Raw genomic sequence first — 26576 nt, forward strand, 5'->3', positions numbered from 1 at the left:
TCAAAGAAAGTTGGGACACTGTGTCAAAATTACCTTATTTTTTTCTTATGATGGTACATTTTCTCAGTTATAACCACTTCGGCTCTCACACCTGTTTACAGCTTTGGTCCAGACCATATTTTCACAGTTCCTATATGTTTCTATTCTATAACTTTGTAATTACTTAAGATACAGAATAGATAGATATATCGTTTTTGGGAGGACAAACTGGGCTTTCCTGTGATTCCAAGGTCCTCTGGAATTTTTTTTTAACTTATTTGCATTTTAAAAGGGGGGGGGGAGTAAAAATAATTTTTTTTTTTTTCAAGTTTGAACAATAATATTTTGAACACACGTACCATTACTGTAGCTAAAACATATACATTTTATTCTGCTGCTGTTTCTATTTACTGCAACATTAAAATTACATTTTTGGCACAAAGCATGTTAAAGTTATTTACAAAAGAAATACATTATTTTTCACATTTTGAAAATTTCATTCTCCTCATAATTAGAGATGAGCGAATCGAACTTGGCGAAGTGGAATTCGTTTCAAATATTAGGAAAAATTCGATTCGCGCTGAATCCGAAAATTAGCAAACTTCGGATGCACGAATCGAATTTTCCCCGATCGGCCGGTTTTCATCCCTTCTACAGCCGGCAAAAAGTGTCCCTGCAGAGAGCTCCGCTATTTCTGACAGTTCTCTGACAGTTCCTTCACATTTACAGCGGTTGAAACATTGTATCTATTTGTTTCCATTTAGGATACAGATGTTTTAATTCGGAAACAAATAGATACAATGTTTCAACCGCTGTAAATGTGAAGGAACTGTCAGAGAACTGTCAGAAATAGCGGAGCTCTCTGCAGATACACTTTTTGCTGGAATGGAATTCTTCTTATTTTCACCCTTCTTCTTCTTCTTCATCCTCATCCTCTTCTTCTTCTTCTTCATCCTCTTCTTCTTCTTCTTCATCCTCCTCTTCTTCTTCATCCTCCTCTTCTTCTTCTTCTTCTTCTTCTTCATCCTCTTCTTCTTCTTCTTCTTCATCCTCTTCTTCTTCTTCTTCTTCATCCTCTTCTTCTTCTTCTTCATCCTCTTCTTCTTCTTCTTCATCCTCTTCTTCTTCTTCTTCTTCATCCTCTTCTTCTTCTTCCTCATCCTCTTCTTCTTCTTCCTCATCCTCTTCTTCCTCATCCTCTTCTTCTTCTTCATCCTCATCCTCTTCTTCTTCTTCTTCCTCATCCTCTTCTTCTTCTTCTTCCTCATCCTCTTCTTCCTCATCCTCTTCTTCTTCATCCTCATCCTCTTCTTCTTCTTCATCCTCATCCTCTTCTTCCTCATCCTCTTCTTCATCCTCATCCTTCTTCTTCTTCTTCATCCTCATTTTCTTCATCCTCATCCTCTTCTTCTTCATCATCCTCATCCTCTTCTTCTTCTTCATCCTCTTCTTCTTCAATTGAAGCTGCTTCTGCTCCGCCACTCTGCCATTGGACTCTTGATAGTCGTCTCCCCACACTGCTGCTGGGGGGACTTTTTAACATAGGCCTCTATATGGCCTTCAATTTAAGCTGCTTACGCTTCGCCACTCTGCCATGGGCCCCTGTACCGCCTCCTCATGCTGCTGCCAGGTCCAGAGTGTGTCATGGGTCCCTGTACAGCCTCCCATTGCTGCTGTCTCCATCGCCACACTCTGCCATGTGCCACTTTCAGGTCTCCTCACACTGCTGGTGGGTTCCATTTTGTCATAGGGTGCTGTATGGCCTCCCATTGCTGCTGCCTCCACCGCCACACTGTGGCTCCACACTCTGGTTTTGGCCCCGTGACTGCCCAAATGAGTGAAGTGTGCAGTGATTCTAAGATCGACGGCACTCATCTGCATGTCATACTGACTGACAGTATTATTTCTCTTCCCCAGCAGACTCCAAGGGCATTTAAATTAAAGGTACAGTGTTCTGCACTAATATAAAGGCTCTCTGAAGCCTAGAAACCCTTTTAATAAGTTAAATTCGCAGCGAATAAATTCGCATCGAATCGAATTTATTCCGCAAATTCGGCGAATCAGCCGAATCAAATTTTTGAATATTTCGCTCATCTCTACTCATAATGTATCAATAATTTAACTGCTTGCCCTCCTGAGGATTTACCCCCCTTCCTGACCAGGCCTCTTTTTGCTACTCGGCGCTGCACTAATTCAACTGATAATTGCGCGGTCATGCAATGCTGCACCCAAATTAAATTTATGTCCTTTTTTTCCACACAAACAGAGCTTTCTTTCGGTGGAATTTGATCACCTATGCGCTTTTTATTTTTTACGCTATAAACAAAAAAAACCCCAAAAGTTTGAAGAAAAACAATACTTTTTACTTTCAGCTATAAAAAATATATAGTAAACTCAAAATTAGTTATAAATTTAGGCCAAAATGTATTCTATTACATGTTTTTGGTAAAAAAAATCCCAATAAGTGTATATTGATTGCTTTGTATGAAAGTTATAGTGTCTACAAACTATGGTATAAATACTGCAATTTACGCATTTTTTTTGCTATACAGCGCTGCGCTAGTTTAACGAACAATTGTGCAATCATGCAATACGGTACATAAATGAAATTTATGTCCTTTTTTTCACACAAATAGAGCTTTCTTTTGGTGGTATTTGATCACCTGTGCACTTTTTATTTTTGGCGCCATAACCAGAAAAACTTTTGAAGAAAAATTAAAAAAAAAAAAACATTTTCTCATTTCGGTCATAAAAAATATCCAAAAAAACTAAAATTTCGTCATAAATTTAGGCAAAAATGTATTCTTCTATATGATTTTGGTTAAAAACATTCCAGTAAGTGTATATTTATTGCTTTGTGTGAAAGTTATAGCGTCTACAAACTATGGTATAGATAATGGAATTTACACAGCTTTTACTTTCTGACTGCACATAACATTTCTTGAGGTGCTAAAATACCAGGATAGTACAAACACCCTCAAATTACCCCTTTTTGGAAAGAATACACCCTAAGCTATGTGTTGAGAGGCATACTGAGTCCATGGAAGATTTATTTTTTTTCCACAAGTTTCTGGAAAATGACAAAAACATTTTTTTTTTTTTTACACGAAGTTGTCATTTAAATTATTTATTTCTCGCACAAGCCATGGGTATATGTGGAATTACACCCCAAAATATATTCTACTACTTCTACGTATGGGGATACCACGTGTGAGACTTTTTGGGAGCCTAGCCACATACAGGAGCCTGAAATCCAATGACCACTTTGAAATCCTGAAGGTGCGTAACTTCCTCATTACCTCACTACCTATAACAGTTTTGAAGGCCCTGACATGCCAGGATAGCACCAAATCCCCCCCCCCCCCCAAATGACCCCTTTCTGGAAAATAGACACCCCAAGGAATTTAAAAACAGGCATGGTGAGTATTTTGCAGGTCTCATTTTTTCTCACAAGGTTTTGAAATATAAAAAAAGAATAGAAAAAATATGTTTTTGTTTTTTTTCTTCATTTTCCAAAAACTTGTGGCAACAAATGAGATCTGCAAAATACTTACCGTGCTTTTTATCAAATTCCTTGGGGTGTCTACTTTCCAAAAAGGGGTCATTTGGGGAGGTTAGGTGCTATCCTGGCATTTCAGGGCCTCCGAAACTGTGATAGGTAGTCTGGAAGTGTAATGAGGTAATAAAGCCCTTTAAAAGCCTGAAGGTGCTTATTGGATTTTGGGTCCTGTACTTGGCTAGACTGCCAAAACGTCTCTCACATGTGGTACCCCCATACTCGGGAGAAGCAGCAGAATGTATTTTTGGTAGTAATTCCACATATACCCATGGCATGTGTGAGCAGTAAATCATTTAAGTGACAATTTTGTGTAAAAAAAAATGTTTTTTGTCATTTTCCATGAGGTGATTGTAGCCGTATTAACCATCCTCTCCAAAGGCTTTACATTCTGCCCAACCACCAAATTGGATCATTTACAAGTATTGTCAGATATGGAGGATTTCTTCAGGAGACTAAGGCTCAAAGAATATTTCCACAATAATGAAAGGAATCCTAGGACAATGGAGTGCTACACAAAGAAAAAGAACAGCTGCTTCACACTTCCACAAGGACGCAACCCCAAACTGGACACCTACAGTCAGGTCCATAAATAGTGGGACATATACACAATTCTAACATTTTTGGCTCTATACACCACCACCATGGATTTGAAATGAAACAAACAAGATGTGCTTTAACTGCAGACTGTCAGCTTTAATTTGAGGGTATTTACATCCAAATCAGGTGAACGGTGTAGGAATTACAACAGTTTGCATATGTACCTCCCACTTGTTAAGGAACCAAAAGTAATGGGACAGAATAATAATCATAAATCAAACTTTCACTTTTTAATACTTGGTTGCAAATCCTTTGCAGTCAATTACAGCCTGAAGTCTGGAACGCAAAGACATCACCAGATGCTGGGTTTCATCCCTGGTGATGCTCTGCCAGGCCTCTACTGCAACTGTCTTCAGTTCCTGCTTGTTCTTGGGGCATTTTCCCTTCAGTTTTGTCTTCAGCAAGTGAAATGCATGCTCAATCGGATTCAGGTCAGGTGATTGACTTGGCCATTGCATAACATTCCACTTCTTTCCCTTAAAAAACTCTTTGGTTGCTTTTGCAGTATGCTTTGGGTCATTGTCCATCTGCACTGTGAAGCAGCGTCCAATGAGTTCTGAAGCATTTGGCTGAATATGAGCAGATAATATTGCCCGAAACACTTCAGAATTCATCCTGCTGCTTTTGTCAGCAGGCACATCATCAATAAATACAAGAGAACCAGTTCCATTGGCAGCCATACATGCCCACGCCATGACACTACCACCACCATGCTTCACTGATGAGGTGGTATGCTTAGGATCATGAGCAGTTCCTTTCCTTCTCCATACTCTTCTCATCACTCTGGTACAAGTTGATCTTGGTCTCATCTGTCCATAGGATGTTCCAGAACTGTGAAGGCTTTTTTAGATGTCGTTTGGCAAACTCTAATCTGACCTTCCTGTTTTTGAGGCTCACCAATGGTTTACATCTTGTGGTGAACCCTCTGTATTCACTCTGGTAAAGTCCTCTCTTGATTGTTGACTTTGACACACATTCACCTACCTCCTGGAGAGTGTTCTTGATCTGGCCAACTGTTGTGAAGGGTGTTTTCTTCACCAGGGAAAGAATTCTTCGGTCATCCACCACAGTTGTTTTCCGTGGTCTTCCGGGTCTTTTGGTGTTGCTGAGCTCACCGGTGCGTTCCTTATTTTTAAGAATGTTCCAAATAGTTGTATTGGCCACGCCTACTGTTTTTGCTATCTCTCTGATGGGTTTTTTTTGTTTTTTCAGCCTAATGATGGCTTGCTTCACTGATAGTGACAGCTCTTTGGATCTCATCTTGAGAGTTGACAGCAACATATTCCAAATGCAAATAGCACACTTGAAATGAACTCTGGACCTTTTATCTGCTCATTGTAATTGGGATAATGAGGGAATAACACACACCTGGCCATGGAACAGCTGAGAAGCCAATTGTCCCATTATTTTTGGTCCCTTAACAAGTGGGAGGTACATATGCAAACTGTTGTAATTCCTACACCGTTCACCTGATTTGGATGTAAATACCCTCAAATTAAAGCTGATAGTCTGCAGTTAAAGCACATCTTGTTTGTTTCATTTCAAATCCATTGTGGTGGTGTATAGAGCCAAAAATGTTAGAATTGTGTCGATGTCCCAATATTTATGGACCTGACTGTATATTGATAGCAAACCGAAAAAGATTCTCCTGCGCTCCGGGACCCAGGCCGGTGGCGAGTAGATGGAATTAAACCTCCAGAGAAGCAACCACCGGAGAATCCAAGATCGTGCAGCTCCAAATAAGGCTGGGGAAGCCCGAAACAAACTGCGAAGTAAAACAACAAGAAGCGCACCAACCTTGTGCATTACCTCAGTAACGAAAATTTATTAAATGAAGGAAAGGTACTCACAAACAGCGAATAAAAATAGGCATGTAAGTCCACCCAGGGACTTCAAAGGTAAGAGGCCAGTGCGAATCCCATCATGGGTATAGGTACTCAGTCCAGCTGACGCGTTTCGAAGGTCATGCCTTCTTCCTCAGAGCTCTTACCTTTGAAGTCCCTGGGTGGACTTACATGCCTATTTTTATTCGCTGTTTGTGAGTACCTTTCCTTCATTTAATAAATTTTCGTTACTGAGGTAATGCACAAGGTTGGTGCGCTTCTTGTTGTTTTACTTCGCAGTGTATATTGATAGCTTCAGATTGTGAGCTACATCCCTGATATCCACCCAGCAAAAGAAAATTCTGTACAATCTTTCACCACTAGATTGAAGGGCTATACACGATTTGCGCAACAATCAGGCCATCACCATCAAACCAGCGGACAAAGGGGGAGCAGTTGTTGTAATGGATACAAACAAATACATACAAGAAGGCCAGAGGCAGCTGGAAAATGCCATTTACTATAAAAAAACTGGATTATGATCTGACCCAGGACTTTACAAAGCAATTAAAAGGTCTCATTAAAACACTTCTGTAACGGAACCGGTACCCGACCGCACTTGGGTATATTCCGTGATCCCGCAGCTTCCCCTGTCCGAACACCATCCACGGACCACACCCTTGAAATCCCTCAGGAAATAGCACCCAGCTCTTAAGACAGAAAGCCAACTACTTTTATTGTACACAAACAACATGTTTTATACAGAGGGCGGGGAAAGACAACCAGGGACAGGAAACACATCATCAGCCCACCCTATCAGTGGGAAGGGCTACAGTATAGGCAGGAAACACCTCATCACCCCTCCCCATCCAACCAAGACACAGAACAATGGGATGCAACCATGCGGCAAAGGATATTGACCAACCCCCACACCAATACACAAACAGTACATCCCATAATAGTTGGCTGGACAGGAAGACACAGCACAATGGGGGGTAGCACATGGCAAACAGACAATGGACAGCCATGTGGCCTAGACAAAGGAACACACACTATACACAAGACTCAGACATTCACATACACACCCTGTACCCCCTAACAGGCACAGGGTGGGTTAAACATAATGAGGGGAACATGAGCTGACCAAGCGGTCCCCCCACCCCCAAAAGTCACTCCCGTCACAACTTCCAGCCCACCTACATTCAGAACTTATAAATGCGATTCCGGATCATCCAGAAATCAGGGACTTCTACATGCTGCCCAAAGTCCACAAGCCAGGAAATCCAGGCAGACCCATCATAACAGGTATGAATACACTCACCGAACAAATCTCAGGCTTTGTAGAAAAAATTTTAAAACCGTTAGTCATGAATACTGCTAGTTTCCTGCAAGACACAACTGACTTTCTGAACAAGATCAACAACATACAGCAATTACCATCTAATACACTTCTAGTGACTATGGATGTAGTATCCCTGTATAGTAATATCCCTCACAAGGATGGATTAGCTGCATGTCACAGATCTTTATCATCCTCACCAAACAACAAATACACTGCTGAGGATGTTACACAGCTCATTGAATTCATACTTACACACAACTACTTTGCTTTCAATAAAGACATCTATCTTCAATGTATGGGAACTGCGATGGGAAGTAAAATGGCACCCCAATATGCAAATTTATTTATGGCTGACCTGGAGGAAAAATTCCTGAACAGCATGGAACAAAAACCATACAGATACTTTCACTATATTGATGATATTTTCATCATATGGACAGAAGGTGAAGAAAACCTAAAACAATTTTACTCATTGATGAACACTTTTCATCCATCAATCAAACTAAAAATGGAATACTCAAACACAGGTCAACTTCCTAAACACCCCAGTATACATCAGGGATGATACGCTCCACACCTCAATATACAGGAAACCCACTGACAGATGCAACTACCTCCACAGTTCCAGCTTCCACCCCCAACACACAAAACGTGCCATCATACACAGTCAGGCCATTAGATACCACCGAGTATGTTCTGACCCAAGAGACAGAGATAAACATCTCAGGACACTAGCAGATGCCTTCCATAAGAAAGGTTATAAGGACAAAACTATCAACACCAGCATAAACACAGCCTTGAGAACCCGAAGGGAAAATCTACTTCAGTACAAAGAGAAAAAAACAAACAACCGTGTACCTCTAGTAACCGCATACAAGAAGGAATAAGAAAAATAATCAAAGATTTACAACCCATCATAACAGGATGGAACTCTGAAAGAAATATTCCCCCAATACTGGCTTTCAGACAACCCCCCAACCTCAGAAATAAACTAATCAGTAGGAAACTTCCTTCTGATTATGTCACAAATAATGGAAGCACACCCTGCAATAGGAAACGCTGCAAGCTGTGCAACCAAATCAATCCATCAAAAAGTGTCAGACACTCAAAAGGGACCTTCAATATTTTCGGATCATACAGCTGCACCTCCAGTAATGTTGTGTACCTTATCCAGTGCAGAAAATGCAGCAAAGGATCGTATGTTGGCGAAACAGGACAGAAGTTGCAAACAATGATGAATTTGCACAGACGTACCATCAAGGAACATAAAGATGACCTCTGCACACCTGTAGGACACCATTTCACACAACCAGGCCACAATATGGAAGACCTCAATGTTTTGGTTCTGAAAGGAAAATTCAAATCTATCCAGGAAAGAAAAACATTTGAACTAAGAATGATAATTCTATCTGACACAAAAGATAACGGCCTTAACTTGGACATGGGATTCCTCAACCATTATCCGACAGCTTTATGACTATTAGCTGAAGCTTGACCCTGTCTGTGTGAGTGTAGTACCCCCCCCCCCTCGCTCTTGATGTATCTTATCTGTAGCCTTTTTTTTTTTCTCAATCCCTTCTAACATTCTGCTTAAACTTCGTGATTTGTAATAGTACTGTTTGGATTTTGAAGAAGGGGACATACCCCGAAAGCTTGTCCTCAAAATTGTATGTTAGTGCAAATAAAAAAAGTATCACGGACAGTACTCAATTGTTTCTGTCATTTTCCAAAAACTTGTGGTAAAAAAATAAATTCTTCTATTAAAAATGACAAAACATAACATAGATAGTGCAGCGCTAAAAAATGATATATACATATGACTGCATCAGTATTTGTAAGGTGGTGCAAAGTTCCTAAGATCTTATCAAATAGTATAGGCCACATGCGATGTGTATGACCTTCCCAACAAAGATGCAGTAATGGCGTATACCACACACGCCTTCACTTCACCATATAAACGCACAATATAAATGCACAATAAAATGATAGTCCAATGAAAGTTTAGTGATCAAAAAGCCACAGATGGATTGAAAAGGCTTGATAAGATCCCCGTGACAAATATAGTCCGGCGTTGTGCAGAAAAATGAGTAAATTGCGCACTCACCGGAAGCACAATTTAATTGCGCATTTGTGTCATATACACCAAAGGTCACTCCAGTAGTGGATGGAAGGAAGCTCGGAACGGATGACTCCGTGATGGGGGGTGCCGCATCTGGGGGTCCCTTACAGTAGACCTGGCTCCAGACGGGATCAGCTGAATGTTACTCTGGGCCCTGGGATAATCACCTTGTGGTCCTGAGGAGTTAAGTGCTCGATACAGAGCAAAAAGGAGTACCCATAGTGTAGTATTTAGGTCAAATATTAAATGAATTTATTGAAGATTAGAACAGAAAACACTTAACATGAGTATCGTAGTAAAATCAATCCTTGTGCACAAAGGATGTAATGAAATACACACTGACCAGCTGGTATAGGTGGGTGGCCGCCGGACCTCCTTGATCCGGCGGCTTGACGTCACGGCTAGCAGGGGCTCCTCCTTGATGCGCGTTTCGTATCACACGTACATCAGAAGGGATAAGAGCCATAGCTGCCGGACGTCACAGGAGCTATATATATATATATATATATATATATATATATATATATATATATATATATATATATATATATATAGTGTAATATGTGCCTGTATTAGAAGCAATTGGGCGCCATTTTGCCGGGGTCCAGCACGTACTGCGCATGCGCGGGCGTCCGGGCGCCAATTATCTTGTGGCCAAAATCGTGTATATGTCCACCGCGCATGCGCAACTGCGGTGGAACATAATAATCAGGGGTGTATGGTGATCGGATGTAGTGGAGCTTACCTCCTCCTACATGCTATATTTACAAGTGATATCTCCTGGACAGTGGGGAGAAGCGCCGATCACTCTGGACCGGCGCCATATTGCCGTGGGTCGATGCGGGAGTGCGCATGGGCGAACAGAAACACCGGACTGGCGCCATAGTGCCATGGGTCGGTGCGCGAGTGCGCATGCGCGAACAGAATCGCTATATTTGTGTGGTCTGATTTAGATGGTACATGTTCACTGCGCATGCGTGGGCGCAGGAACGGAGAAGATGTAAGGACCCGTTGGGAATGTACTCTAGGTCTGTAAGACATCTCACTAACCTAGGGGAAAACCATGGTTCATATATTATGAAAATTATACATCATCCTTTGTTAAAAATTTCCTATATGGTTCCTCATTATGCCCAATTATGATATACGCCCTTATGTGCAAAAAAAATGATCACCCTTAAATGAATGAGTGGGCCACTGTCTATGCGGATAAATTTAAAATTATATACATAGCCTAAAAAACATTATGATTAAACAATATTTTTACATATATAAAAATGTATATATATTACAGGTAACAATGGAGAACCACATAAATCCAGAGGAATTCTCTGATAGTCAAACATAAATGTGTATATATATATATATATATATATATATATATATACACACACATATATATATATATATACATAAGGAGAAATTTGTCATAAGTTGTCAACTTGTAAGGCACATAATAAGATTGGTTACAAGTTCACTGTTGGGGTAGGTACATAAGCTCTAAATTGCCAATCAATGTTGTTTGAAAACAATAAAAAATTATTAATTTAACACCTCTACTAACACCCCTAGGAAATTGAAGTCATATATCCTGGAATTACTGGATTTTGCCATGCATACCAATTATTTTTGGTTTAATAATAGGTTCTATCTCCAAAAAAGAGGCGTAGCAATGGGAGCGAAGTTTGCTCCCAGCCTGGCCAACCTATTTATGGCCAGGTGGGAGGAAGATATAATATACTCTCGTGATTGGCCAGAACTTCTATTCTATAAAAGATACATCGATGATATCCTCCTCCTTTGGCAAGGAGAAGAACAGACACTAATTAATTTTTTGGGGTCTCTAAATAATAACAATCTCAACATCCAACTCACCTTTAATTACAGCACCACTAAAATTGACTTTTTAGATGTAACACTGATTAACAATGGAGGCTCTGTAGTATCAGAAGCCTTTTTTAAGAGCACGGATAGAAACAGTTACATCCCGGTGGACAGCTGCCATCATCCCTCATGTATATGTCCACCGCGGTTGCGCATGCGCGGTGGACATATACACGATTTTGGCCACAAGATAATTGGCGCCCGGACGCCCGTGCATGCACAGTACGTGCTGGACCCCGGCAAAATGGCGCCCAATTGTTTCTAATACAGGCACATATTACACTATATATATATATATATATATATATATATATATATATATATATATATATATATATACAGTTGCAAGAAAAAGTATGTGAACCCCTTGGGATTACGTGGAGTTTTGCATGAATTGGGCATAAAATGTGCTCTGAACGTCATCTAAGTCACAACAATAGAAGAACACAGTCTGCTGAACATAATACTACACAAACATTAGATGTTGTCATGGTTTAATTGCACATAACATGTAAACATTCACAGTGCAGGGAGGAAAAAGTATGTGAACCTTTGGACTTAATAACTGGTTGACCCTCCTTTGGCAGCAATAACCTCAACCAAACGTTGCCTGTAGTTGCAGATCAGACCTGCACAACGATCTGGAGTAATTTTGGACCACTCCTCTTCACAAAACTGTTTCAGTGTAGGAATATTCTTGGGATGTCTGGTGTGAATCGCTCTCTTAAGGTCATGCCACAGCATTTCAATCGGGTTGAGGTCAGGACTCTGACTGGGCCACTCCAGAAGGTGTATTCTGTGCTGTTGCAGCCATTGTTTTGTTGAATTACTTGTATGCTTTGGGTCATTGTCCTGTTGCATCACCCATCCTCTGTGGAGCTTCAGTTGGCGGACAGATGGTCGTACATTTTCCTGCAAAGTGTCTTGATAAACTCTGGAATTCATTTTCCCATCAATGACAACAATCCGTCCAGGCCCTGAGGCAGCAAAGCAGCCCCACACCATGATGCTCCCTCTGCCATGTTTTACAGTGGGGATGAGGTTTTGATGTTGGTGTGCTGTGCCTTTTTTTCTCCACACACAGTGTTGTGTGTTCTTCCCAAACAACTCAATCTTGGTTTCATCTGTCCACAGTATATTTTGCCAGTAGTGCCGTGGAACATCCAGGTGCTCTTTTGCAAACTTCAAACGTGCTACAATATTCTTTTTGGACAGCAATGGCTTCCTCCGTGGTGTCCTCCCATGTACTCCATTCTTGTTTAATGTTTTCCTTATTGTAGATGTGTCAACAAAAATGTTAGCATGTGCCAGAGATTTCTGTAGGTCTTTAGCTGACACTCTGGGATTCTTCTTTACCTCATGCAGCATTCTGCGCTGTGCTCTTGCAGTCATTTTTACAGGACGACCACGCCTAGGGAGAGTAGCAACACTGCTAAACTTTCTCCATTTGTAGACAGTCCGTCTTACCGTGGACACATGAACATCAAGGCTTTTGGAGATGCTTTTGTAACCCTTTCCAGCTTCCTGCAAGTCAACGATCGTAGGTCTTCTGAGAGCTCTTTTCTGCGAGGCATGGTTCACATCAGACAGTGCTTCTTGAAACCGGTAAGCCCAAAACAGGTGTGTGTTTTTAAGGGCAGGACAGCTGTCAGCAACATATCCAATATCAACACACTGATTGGAGTCAAGGTTGGCTCACTCCTGGCTCCAATTAGCTCTGGGAGAAGTCATGAAGCTAGGGCCTCACATACTTTTTCCTCCCTGCACTGTAAATGTTTACATGTTATGTGCAATTAAACCATGGCAACATCTAATGTTTGTGTAGTATTATGTTCAGCAGACTGTGTTCTTCTATTGTTGTGACTTAGATGACGTTCAGAGCACATTTTATGCCCAATTCATGCAAAACTCCACGTAATCCCAAGGGGTTCACATACTTTTTCTTGCAACTGTATATATATATATTATATATAGCTCCTGTGACGTCCGGCAGCTATGGCTCTTATCCCTTCTGATGTACTTGTGATACGAAACGCGCATCAAGGAGGAGCCCCTGCTAGCCGTGACGTCAAGCCGCCGGATCAAGGAGGTCCGGCGGCCACCCACCTATACCAGCTGGTCAGTGTGTATTTCATTACATCCTTTGTGCACAAGGATTAATTTTACTACGATACTCATGTTAAGTGTTTTCTGTTCTAATCTTCAATAAATTCATTTAATATTTGACCTAAATACTACACTATGGGTACTCCTTTTTGCTCTGTATCGAGCACTTAACTCCTCAGGACCACAAGGTGATTATCCCAGGGCCCAGAGTAACATTCAGTTGATCCCGTCTGGAGCCAGGTCTACTGTAAGGGACCCCCAGATGCGGCACCCCCCATCACGGAGTCATCCGTTCCGAGCTTCCTTCCATCCACTACTGGAGTGACCTTTGGTGTATATGACACAAATGCGCAATTAAATTGTGCTTCCGGTGAGTGCGCAATTTACTCATTTTTCTGCACAACGCCGGACTATATTTGTCACGGGGATCTTATCAAGCCTTCTCAATCCATCTGTGGCTTTTTGATCACTAAACTTTCATTGGACTATCATTTTATTGTGCATTTATATTGTGCGTTTATATGGTGAAGTGAAGGCGTGTGTGGTATACGCCATTACTGCATCTTTGTTGGGAAGGTCATACACATCGCATGTGGCCTATACTATTTGATAAGATCTTAGGAACTTTGCACCACCTTACAAATACTGATGCAGTCATATGTATATATCATTTTTTAGCGCTGCACTATCTATGTTATGTTTTGTCATTTTTAAGGTTTTATGGTTTTCCTTTTTAGTCTATCAGCTGCTGTATTAGTTAGCGCTCACTGAACCCCCTACTATTATAAATTCTTCTATTGATTCAACATGCCTCTCAGCAAATAGTTGGGGGTGTCAACTTTCCAAAAAGGGGTTGTTTTGGGGGGTGGGGGCATTCTATGCCCAGCATTAGAAGTTTATGCCACACATCACTCACTCTTCTAACCACCCTAAGACCAAGCCTTTTCTGACACTTTTTGTTCACATGAAAAAAAATCTGTATTTTTTGCTAGGAAATTAATTTAAACCCCCAAACATTATATATTTTTTTAAAGCAGACACCCTAGTGAATACAAGGGTGGGTACTACAATTTTTTATGGCACATAATATTCGCGCAGAGAATTTTCAAAAGCTAATTTTTTTAAAAATAATACACTTTTTTTACCTTTAATGCACAAAAACACAATATATTGGCCAAGTATTTGGTAAAATATACAAGATAATGGTATGCCAAGTAAATAGATACCAAACATGACATGCTTTAAAACTGCGCATGCCCCGTGCAATGGCGACAAACTGCAAACATTTTTAATATCCATAGGCAATGATTTAAAAGCCTTTAAAAGCTACCTTTTTAGATTTACGGAGGAGGTCTAGTGTTAGAATTACTGCCCTTGATCTGACGTTCACAGCAATACCTCACATGCATGATGCAACCGCTGTTTACGTATCAGTGCAGGGTCAAGGCTTGTGCACACAGGTGTGCGCGCATGGGAGGGCCAATTTTGTTTGAGTTATTTTGATTTTTTTAATTATTTTTACATTGTACCTTTCATTTTTTTTATCACTTTTAATGCTATAACTGGGAATGCAAATATCCCCTGTAACTTCAATGGGCATTGTAATATGTTCTTATTTGAGAAATCTGGGGTCTATCAGACTCTGGATATCTCCTCTGCACTTACATTATCTAATCAAACCAAAATTGGTGTGATCAGATGCTTTCCCAATTTACAAATGGCGCTGTTTATATCCTGCGAAACTGAAGTGATGAAATGCTTGTAGCTTCCGAATTCTTAGACTATAGAGATGATTAGTCTGGTCTCCAATCAGCTCTATGGTCAGCTGGCAGAAACACCGGTTGCATTCTCAGGTTCCCCCGATGGCACGAGACTGCCCGAGAAGGACGTGGAAGGCAGCGGGGGAGGGGGGACATCATCTCCCGCTGCTTGTAAAAGCAATCCTGCAGCTAATTAGCCACTAGGATTGCTTTTACATGAAAGCCGATCGCCGGCTGAAAAAACCGATACCAGGATGATGCCTGCAGCTGTAGGCATCATCCTGGTATAACCATTCAAAGTCCAGTGATGTACCAGTACGTCTCTGGTCCTTGTTGGGTATATATACTATGTTCTTTTTTTTTTGTATGCAGCCTGTGGACTGAATGAAAAAATGAGAAGGAATCTCTACCAGAAAAAGTGTGTGGTATGCCCACCATTAGAATATACCGCCCTGCATTCACCCACTTCTACTGGTGGGCACACATTAGGTCATACTTTGCCACAAGAGCCAGTTCCAAGATTGAACAAATGTCTAAATAGTGGCACGCTTGAATAAAAATTGTCCACGTATAAGTGGTACCCCATATGGAAAAAGGATGACACCAAGTCCCCAACTATCTTGCCACTGATCCCCATGTAGTCTGGGCATCCAGGGGGCTCCACGTGACTATCTTTTCCCTCGTAAATCCAAAACTTATAAGTATAGCCTGTTGCCTTCTCACAGGTCTTCTACATCTTGACCCCATATCTGGCACGCTTGCAGGAGAGAAATTGTTTGAATGCAAGGCAGCCAGAAAAATTAATGAGGGACTCATCAACGCAGATGTTTTGCTGGGGAGTATAGACATCTGCAAATTTTTGGTTAAGTTGATTTGCGAGGGGCTGAATTTTGTGGAGCTTGTCAAATTCAGGGTTACCCCGAGGATGACAGAGTGTATTGTCGTTGAAATGCATAAAACACATTATACTCTCATATCTATGCCTGGCCATGGCAGCAGAGAACACGGGCATATGATGAATCGGGTCTGCGGACCAATACAACCGCAATTCATTTATTTTAGTAATGCCCTTGTTGAGGGTTAGGCCCCAAAAAAATGTAAATTCGAAAACCGTAATGAGTTTCTATGCAAATGGTCTGGCAAGGTTTGAATTTGGGTTGGCGGCGATAAATTGTTGTGCATATAAATTGCTTTGATCCACAATCAACGCATAGAGATATTCCATGAAAAACAGCAACAAAAATCAAGGAGGTATGTGAAAGACCAAGATGTACTAGACCGCTGGTACTCGCCAGTTCACCAAAAGGTAGACCGGCACTAGTAATGGCACTCTGCTGCATGTGAGAGTCATCAAAATTTACCGGCAAGTGCTAACAGATCTCAGGCCTGATTCTGCGAACACTGCGGTTTTGTGTGCAATGCATCAAGTGACAGTGACCTACTGACACTGCACTTGCTGGGGGAGAGGGGGGGGGGTAAGCGTAGGGGCTAAACGCAGGTGCTGGGGCTGATCCCGCTAACACTGCGTTTTTGGGGACGCTATACTAATGTGAACGCTAGTATAGTGCTGATCTGATCAAAGATATTGACCCGTTCAGACACTATAATAGCAATGGAGGTTTATTGTGCATGAGCGTGCTCCTGGCAATCAAGGGGTTAAATGTGATGACTGGTGTACTGACAGGCAATCTGACGCTATCTGGGAGGGGCGTGAAAACCACGGGAGCGCGACCCACGTATATATATATATATATATGTGATTTTGCGCACCCATGCCGCCCTGTAGCAGTATTTCTGCTATAGGGCAGTCAGGAAGCGCTTGCAGAAGCAGTTTGTGTTACGGCGCTGCGTTACTTTAACTGACAATTGCATGGTCATGCAACACTGCACCCAAATTAAATTTACATCCTTTTTTCCCACAAATTGAGCTTTCTTTCGGTGGTATTTGATCGCCTGTGCGGTTTTTATTTTTTGCGCTATAAAAAAAAAGGCTGACAATTTTGAGAAAAAAAAAACAATATTTTGGACTTTTTGCTATAAAACATGTCCACTAAAAAAATTTAAAAATCAAATTTACTCATAAATTTCTGCCAAAATGTATTCTGCGACATGCCCCCTACCTGTTTTGCAGAGCTCCATTTAAAAACAGCGCTCTGCGCAGGTGCCGCCCTGCCGCAGTAAAAACACTGTGGCTGGTCGGCAACCAGTTAAAGTTCTTACTGATATAATATAAAACAGATATACCCTAAACCAGGGCTTAAAATGTCAAGTCCTGAGCTACTAGCCAGGCCTTAACAGTTACTTGCTATCAACAAACACACACAAACAGAGACACCTGTACACACACAGACATGTACATACACACACAGAAACATGTACACACACACACGCACAGATATACACACGCACAGACACATGTACATACATACACAGACACATGTACATGCACACACAGACACATGTACACACACACACACACACACACACAGACACATGTACACATACATGTACATACACGCAGACACATGTACAGATACACACATGTACATACACACAGACACATGTACATGCATACACAGACACACACAAACACACACCCATGTACACACACACATGCACGCTGTTAAGTGCTCTCTCCTCTCCCCTGAAGCCACCACTGGCTGACATAGAGGATCATGTGAAATTAGGTAGACACACCCACCCTATAAAAAGTTGCAGTACTTCGTTGTTCACTCACAGAGCCGGGTACTGCACTCTAGGGGGAGGCAGAGAGCACAGCACACACTCCTTTCTTTGCTTTCACTGCGCTCAGCTATTGACCGATCTGACAGTAGCCAGAGCCAATGACAGATCTGGCCTGAGCTCCAAGCCTGCTCAGCAAGACTGCCCTGGGGGACACACCCGCCCCCACCATAATTTCCACTCGCCATTGGCGAGCAGGTGAGTGGAAATTTCAAGGCCTGCCCTAAACCATGTATTTTTTTAACAGTAAACCCTAATAGATACCAATGTATATACTGTATGTGCTTTATAATATTTTTTTTCCAACATATAATTTAAAATAGAGACATGGAACAGGAGATGAAACTGTTAAATATTACTAAAATTAAGGGTTTAAGTAGTAAAATAAAGGTAAAATAAGTTCATGTCTTGGTTAATTAAGAGTTACCTAATTTCCTGTGCACAAAATAAACATTCTTCTGTGTTATCTACAGCTCTCACACTCACAGATTGCTGTTTGTCAGGGAACTGAGGTGATAATGTTTGTTACTTTTGTTGTTGTTTACAAATGTTACACTGAATGATCACTGTGATTGGCTGTCACAGCACGATCATTCATTGAAGAAGGCTTCTGACTGGCTCCCAATCATAGGATTGGGAGTCTATCTTTCTACAGATACCAGGTCTCACAGGACTGTGCACAGGAGGGAACAGGGGAGAGGAAAAACTGCAGGCAGTCTCCTGGACGTACAGGAGACGACATTGTGTACAGTGAAGGAGCGTTTATGGATGTGTGTAACACGCCAAAAGTAGGCATCTGGTTATCATTTGGGATTGTACAATGATAAGAACATGAACAACCTTGTAAAACAGTGCAACCAAAACTATAGATACAGAGCAGATGAAGAACATTATATCAAGTATACAAAGTTCAAAGTATGACCTGGACATCCATTATATACCCAAAGACATTTTGTAACAGTACAGCCAATTACAAGTGAACTCCTTAAGTGATTGAGGGTAAAACATGTCAAAAGTGGAGTTCCAGCTGTTTTTATGTTTATTAAAAGTCAGCAGCTACAAAAACTGTAGCTGCTGACGTTTAATAAACACACTTACCTGTCCCGGAGTCCAGCGATGCTCTCACCCACGTGGTCCCTTCTCCCATTCTTTCCTCCACGGAGCCGGCATCTCAACAACGGGCATCAGGCTGTGCCAGCTTGTAGCTTCACAGCCTGGTGCCCACTGTACGTGCGCGAGTCGCATTGAGCTTCCCAATTGGTTCGCCAGTCTCCTAGGACTGGTGAAAGTTCCCAGGAGACTGTAGAAGGGAGGAGGGGGCCGAACTTCCAGCTCACTTTGCCGTGTCGAACTGAGCCGGAAGTGGGAGCGGGTACCTGTCAAAACCAGGTACCCACTAACCCCTCCCCCCCAAAAGGTGCCAAATATGTCAGTGAATGGGGGAAGGGGGCAAAAATAAGCAGAGCTTCCACTTTTGAGTGGAACTCCGCTTTAGAGTGTTACTAAACCCAGGACCCTACATTCATTATATCTGGTCTCCCACAGTACAAGGAACATGGAAATTCAATTATATTAGTAAATATAAACTGATAAAATATCTTTTCTCATCAGAAGCTAGAGCAGTCTTGTGACTTCTATCAGTGTCCAGCTGATCACTGGTTAAAGCTTGTAGGAGGAGTTTTCATTCACTTCCGACTGTCCTATGAGGCTGCATAACCCCTGACCTTCTGTTTGGACAGTGTTGATTGGCACTGTGCTGATCATATGCACTCTCCCAAAGAAAACAAAAGAAAAAACTCTCTAGCAACATATACTAAACTGAGCATGTGCAGAGTGATTGCTAGAGTTCTGTACTATCAGCAGATGGCTTGGGGACAGAGAAGACAGGATCAAACACCCTTTTTGCACAATGCAGAGGATTAACCTCTTAGGTTGCACAGTGAGTATAACAAGCATACTTTACTGCATATACAGACTGATTTTACTGTTGTGGGTTTAATAACACTTTAATGCCTGAACACAACTTTGCAACTTTGGCATGTGTTAGTATAAGCATACAAACAGTATCATCGCAACTACTTTGTGCATCCAGGTGGATTATACCTTGTTTTTTTTAGGACAAATTGGATTTTCTTTTGGTGGTAAATGGTAACTGATAAATCCTGATTTTTTTTTTTAGAACTATTTTTATTAGGAAATCTGGCAATATAGTGTATGTGGTATCGCTGCAATCACCAGGAGCAGGTACTGATAGTAATTAAAAAAAAGTTTTGTTTTTACTTTGATATCCTGCGCAAAATATACTGACCATGACCTTTGACCTCAACATTTGACCCTTACTTGACCCAAACATTAACCCTGGCTCTGATCTAGATCAAACATTGATCTAGTAATTTTTTCTTTTGTATTTACACACTTTTGTTCATTTACATCTTTCTCCCTGCAAGGAGAAAGAGATAATGTATATCTCCCTCCATTCAGAGAGAAAGGAAACACGGGGCAGGCTGCACAGTGACTGATCATTGTGAAAATATCTTGGCCTATGGAAGGTTCCAGAGACTGGGGGATTAGGCCCATGTAGTCAGTAAATTGAGCTACAGAGCCCTTGAAGGAGGCCACCATGAAGCCTGATACCCTTGCGCAAAATCAGACTTATGAAAGCTCCGTAGAATGCACAATCCGGACATGAGCACGGGGGCGGGGGGGGTGTCAATACCTGTTCTTAGTGAAGAACTGCTCAGGCTTGGGCTGTGGATTTAGGCTGAGGTAATCCACGGGTTGGATCCAAGGCAAACTTCTGGAGGTTGATGGTACACCCGAAGCTCTAAAGTGTCTGTATCATCTGCCACTCATTGGTTGCCAGGGTTTGCTCCTTTATTTACAGATTGTCCAGTTATCTGATAATGGGGATTCCCTTACAGTGCAGCAACACAAAGATTTGGCAAGCACCTTGGTGAAGACCAGGGGCCATAGAAATGCCAAATGAGGAGCCACAAACTGGAAATACTGCTCACCCATCACAACCCACTGACATGGAGAAAAATGGGAATATGCAAAAGATACAAATACACAACCTTAATATCTGATAATACTAGAGATTCCTCTTGTTGAATCAATGCAATTATAGACAGGGATGATTCTATCTGAAATATTTGAAACTGCAAAAAATTGTTGAGAACCTTCAGATCTAGGATGGTGTAAACAACCCCATTTGGCTTCAGGACCAAAAACAGATTTGAATAAAAACCTTGAAATTAGTCCCCATAGGGAACTGGGACAATCGCTCCCAAAGAGCTAAGCTGCTGCAAGGCAGTCTGAAGGGCTTGCAATCTCATCTGAGAGCATAAAGCAGGGAGAAGGCAAGGAAAGAAATTCCAGTCCTATTTTCTGTGACCTTGTCCTAGACCCAGGTGGCCGAAAGGGCAAATAGGCATTCCCCCGCTTGCAAGAGTAGTGGCACCCCTTTACTGTGAGGAGGACTTGGTCCCAGACATAGTCAGCATTTAATGTCCAGGACTTGTGATGAACCTGAGGGAAGGACTTGATATTAGAAGCAGAGGTCTGGAAGGGATGAAATAAACGCTTTCGAAAACTGGAAATCTCTGACTTTCCTGCAGGCATCTTAGCTTTCTTCTTACGTTGTAAAAAGAGAGCTAGTTCTAACTGTAACAGCCTTAGAAAATGGCATTAAATGACTCTCTGGAAAGTTGTTTTCCATCAAGCGTAATCCTTTCCCAAAGTTTCTTACAAATTGTCTCCCCAGACCAGTTCCACAAACAGGAAATCCTGCGCATCTGAACTGATATAAGAACCAGGTGACAATTTTGTCACAGGAAGTCCACAAAACCACCAACACAGTAGTGCTACTTAAAGGAGGTCCAAGTTTTGGAGAACCGAGGAATCTGTTAAGATTAATCCAGGGATGCATGCCATGATTTGCCTCTGACTTCCTATAAGGAGGACCTCAAACATCCTGTCCACTGGGTCTTTGAAGACTAAGACATCCCCAATTGGAACCATCGGGGATTTGTTAAACCAGATCTATCACAGGCACATTCCACTCTTATGGTGCATCTCCTCCACTAAATAATGCTGCGCAAACCTCTTGGTAGGGGTATACACTTCTGTGGCTGCAACCAGTCCTTGTAAAGAACATCTTGTTGGTGAACTGGAATGGACCTAGTTGGTTTCTTAATTTTTTAAAGCGATCCCACACTGGAGACCTAGATCTGGTAGATGGGAATGGCTCTAGTTTTAAACAGAGTGTAACCGAACTGGAACCCGACCACTCTTGGGTATATTCCGTTATACCGCAGCTTCCCCTGTCCGAACACCATCCACTGACCACACCCTTGAAATCCCTCAGGAAAATAGACAGCACCCAGCTCCTAAAACAGGAAGCCAACTCTTTATTTTAACACAAAACACAGGATATATACAGAGGGCGGGGAAACACAACCAGGAACAGGAAACACATCATCAACCCGCCCCATCAGTGGGAAGGGCTACAGTGAATACATCATCAGCCAGCCCCATCGGTGGGAAGAGCTACAGGGAACCACCCCAACCAACCCAAAACACAGAACAATGGGATGAAGCACATGGGAAACAAACAATGGACAGCCATGTGGCCGAGAACAAAGGACTAGCCACATGGCAGTAGACAATGGGCAACCACATGGCCGAGACGAAGGAACACACACTATACACAAGACTGGGACATTCACATTTACACACCCTGTACCCTAACAGGCACTGTCAGGGATCCCCTCGATCCCCGCCGCGTTGGTCCCGGCGCAGGCGCAGTATGCCGCCCGGTGCAGGGACTCGAGCACTGGGTCCGGGCCGGCCGCGGCGTTCGAGTTCGCGCATGCGCAGTAGAAGCCGCGGCCGCCCGCTGGGCACCAATGGCAGCGCAGGGCGGGATATTTAAACGACCCTGAGCTGTCATTCAGTGCCTTCTGGTCTTTCCTGCATCCTGTATCCTGTGAACCTGTACCCTGTAAGTTATTGACCCGGATTATACCTGACCTTGCTGTTTTCTCCTATTCTGACCCTTGCTTTGCCTGACCTCTCTCCTGAATGCCCCCTATTGGATTTGACCTGCTGTTGCTGACCTGGCGTGTGACCCGACCATTCTATGCCCGCTGCCTTGTACCTTGCCGCCCTCTCTGTTACCGACCCGGCCCGTCTGACCTTGCTCATCCATCCATCCATCCCGTGCAGTGGGGTCTTCTGACCTCCTCACATCAGACTCTTCCCCGTGGGAGCCCCTTGCGCATACTACTACCACTGACGGGCGCACCCAGTAGCCACGACCTGGTCTCAGGGAGCTCCAAGTCCATCCCCACCATCAGGGGCCCTGGTGAACAAGCACCCTGGGACTTAGACTCCGTGCGCTGGGGACGCCTATTCAGTGGAGTGCTAGTAGTACCGCCGGGCGGTCCCTTACAGGCACAGGGTCACTTAAACATAAGAATTTGGGGAGATGATATAGAGGTCCCCCCACACCCAAAAGTCACTCACGTCACACAAAGCATAACTCATCCAACAGAATCTTAAAGGTTTCTTTTAGCTTAGTGATTGAGTGCGACTTCTCATCCTTTTGGGAAGACTTTTTAGAAACTGAGGACTTACCTTTCACTTCCTCATCTTCCTTCTCATCTTATCATCAGGATGCAACACTGCTGTGTTGGACTAGTTGGACAATGGCTCAGCAGGAAACAATTACTCTTTGTGTGTCTCGCATTCTCTATCAATGCAGGGCCTTTCTTTATCAGGTCTACTATAGAAATAGAAGGATTCTTCTTTAGTAAAAAGAAGAGTGGGGGTGTCCTATAAGACTCTGTAGTGTGGAGACTGAAGTCCAATGTACCAGAGTTTTCAAACAAACCCTGCACAACCTCAACAAGGTCCTGGACACAGTGTGTGTTGACCTGCACCTTGTCCCCTTTCATTTCTACCTGACTTTCTCTATGAGGCTGAGGAGAATCCTCTAAGGAGTACTTACAACTTGCTGAGGAGCAGAAGGAATGCATCCATCCTGTGCCTCTTAACTGAAGCATGCTGGAGAACTCATTGAAGGCTGATTCAAGACACCTGAGCCACAGTTCAGATCAGGGTAGAGCTGGAGCTGCAGTGTGCCTTGTCTACAGCAGAGCATTATGCTCAAAATGACACTGATGCTTGAGCAGGGTTGAGGTACCCCCTGCAAGGTTGAACTGTGCATACAGATTAGCCCATCTATTGTGTGCCTGAATGTGTCACAGTGGAAGCACCGACATCTTATGTTCTCATCATGAGGAATGTTGCACATGGTATGTTATGTCCACAAAAAACTATTTAAAAGTGTTATACATTGCTCCATGTCCACAACAAACCAAAGTGTCATAGTGGCCCTTTGACACATTTCTACCAGCCTAAGAAACCTCCTGCCACCCACCCTATGTGCACAAACAGGGCTCTGATGTCCAAGGATCCTACACCAAAAAGGGGCAAAGCCCTGGACTCAACAACAGAATAAAGGACAGAGTCACAATTACAAGGAAACCCTGTCTTATCCTATCCATGCTGCAGGTTCCCAAAAGGGGACCAAACTTCACCTGTCATGGTGGGCATACCCCTAAAAGCCTCTTTAGAGTCTCCGTGCCAGGAAACAGGAATGGACCAAGGCCTTGGACCTGTACAGCACCCTGCAGCTAACTACACTCATTGAGCCATGTGCCAAGGAGATCGCTGAATGCAGGAATGCCTGGAGCAAACATTACAGTGATATGGCGTTCAGGTAAAGTTCCCCAGATATACTGTACAGTAGGGAAACCAATCCAGAAATTGTTATGAGCTTTGGTAGAAGAGTCAGTAGGAATAGGGAAAAAAATTGGGGTAAAAACATCTCCAGAGGAGAAGACGTCCATCACCTAAGGATACTAGGAAAAAAACAAGAGTCCCATGGAGTGGGCAGGGTTATAGAAGTATTCACCTGGGGAAAGGGGGGAGGGGTCATTTCTAGCAAAGCGTTTGCCAGTTTCCAATCACCTGAAGGTAGGAGCATATAACCCATGGTCTGTGACTACAGATCATGTGCCATGTACTGTATGATTAAGATAAAAGATTTTGGCTGGACATACGCTTTAAATGCTGCAAGAATTAGTTTTATTGTTATTGGAGGCCACAGTTCTACTCAAAAACTAATACTTTTCAACCCCTTTATGACCATCCAACACATATATGTGTGTTGGGTCTTTAATGTGAGTGCACTCTCAGCAAAAAGACCCAACACATATATGTGTGTTGGGTCTTTAATGTGAGTGCACTCTCAGCAAAAAGACAACTCTCAGCCCCTGGTGCAGGGTAAAGAGCAGTAGCCAGTGTATACTCTCTGGCTGCATGATTTTGTGTTTGCATTGTGACTTGGATTTTGCATCATTTTGTAATGTATGATTGTGGAAAGCATTTTGAAATGTAGGCTCTTCTGTAAGGAGAATTAATCTAAAGACTTTGCTATTTCCTACAAGCCTTTGTAGAGTAAACTGACACAAAAGAAAAACAGAATGAATGACAACAACAACATTATTCAGATCCATAGTTTTAGTTTGTAAATTGTTCCAAGGTTCACAAGTTAAATAGCCACTGCAGCTGCTTGACACCTACCTGGCATAGAATGAACGAGGTCTCCACACAATGCAAAAAACTTTGGCTTTGGATATAATTTATTTATGGCTTCCACTGCTTCTTCTGTTAACCTGATCTCATCATCCCATTCATCTCCTCCAAAGTCACAGTCGCCTATTGCCCAAGATTTCATTAGGCCCAATTGAGGGTCTGCTCCTTGTATAAAATAGAACGGACCTTTCCATTCTGTTTCTTCATCTTAAAAAAGAAAACAAAAAAAGTGTTCAGTACGATTTTCAGAAACATAAATAACATATACCAATAAAATTAATACAGAATTCCAATATTTCAAAAACTCTGACGTGGAGTATATGTACAGTGAAAACTCACATAATATATCGACAAACTGCACATGGATGTCACTTAAAGTTCAACTAAAGGCTGCTGTATAAAAGTCTACACAAATCCAAAATCCAGATTCCATGTAAAACACAAGCCTCAAAGTAAAAAAAAAAAAAATTAGGATTTTGGCTTACATGTAAAATTCATTTTTTGGCGCCTTTAGGTGATTGGGCACTGACAAAAGACAGCCCAGTATAATCCCTCTCACTCCCAAAATGCCTTCAGTTTTGTAGCAAGCAGTAACAACAGTGGCTCGTACATACTATCCTTTTCTTTTTTTTAATTTAAATATTTATTTGTTTTCAAATATAGCAATATAAATATCTCCAACACAAGATGTAATAAAATACAACATAACAAATTTCTTCTAAAAACACTTATTGCATATCATTTTCTCCCCTTAACCCCCATCCCTCAACCCCCCCCCCCCTCCCTCCCCTCTTCAATAAACCCCTGACATCTGTCCGATTCCCATCTTTATTCTTATTTATGGAGTAGCTTCTTTCTTCTTTGCTCTAAATTCCTCCCATTTCTTCCATTTTGTATACTAAGCCTCCATCTTATCCTCCTGTATATAATACAGTTTCTCCATTCTAACAATGGTCCACTCTGGCTATCCAGTCATCTACCTCCGGTGCCTCTACTTTACGCC

The 26576-nt window shown here is 42.2% G+C and overlaps 1 protein-coding gene across 2 annotated transcripts in view; it reads right to left on the reverse strand.

The window, feature by feature from the left end:
* The window catches only part of CPPED1 (calcineurin like phosphoesterase domain containing 1), a 600817-nt gene that overhangs the window by 347507 nt on the left and 226734 nt on the right, over positions 1 to 26576 (reverse strand). For both annotated transcript variants that reach the window (XM_089669416.1, XM_089669417.1), the window contains exon 2: positions 25562 to 25780. In XM_089669416.1, coding sequence (XP_089525542.1) covers positions 25562 to 25780 — 219 coding nt within the window. The remainder of the gene's footprint in view (positions 1 to 25561; positions 25781 to 26576) is intronic.

Source organism: Staurois parvus, unplaced genomic scaffold, assembly GCF_062004578.1.
Source record: "Staurois parvus isolate SC_StPar_1 unplaced genomic scaffold, SC_StPar_1.0 ptg000075l, whole genome shotgun sequence".
Lineage (NCBI taxonomy): Eukaryota > Metazoa > Chordata > Amphibia > Anura > Ranidae > Staurois > Staurois parvus.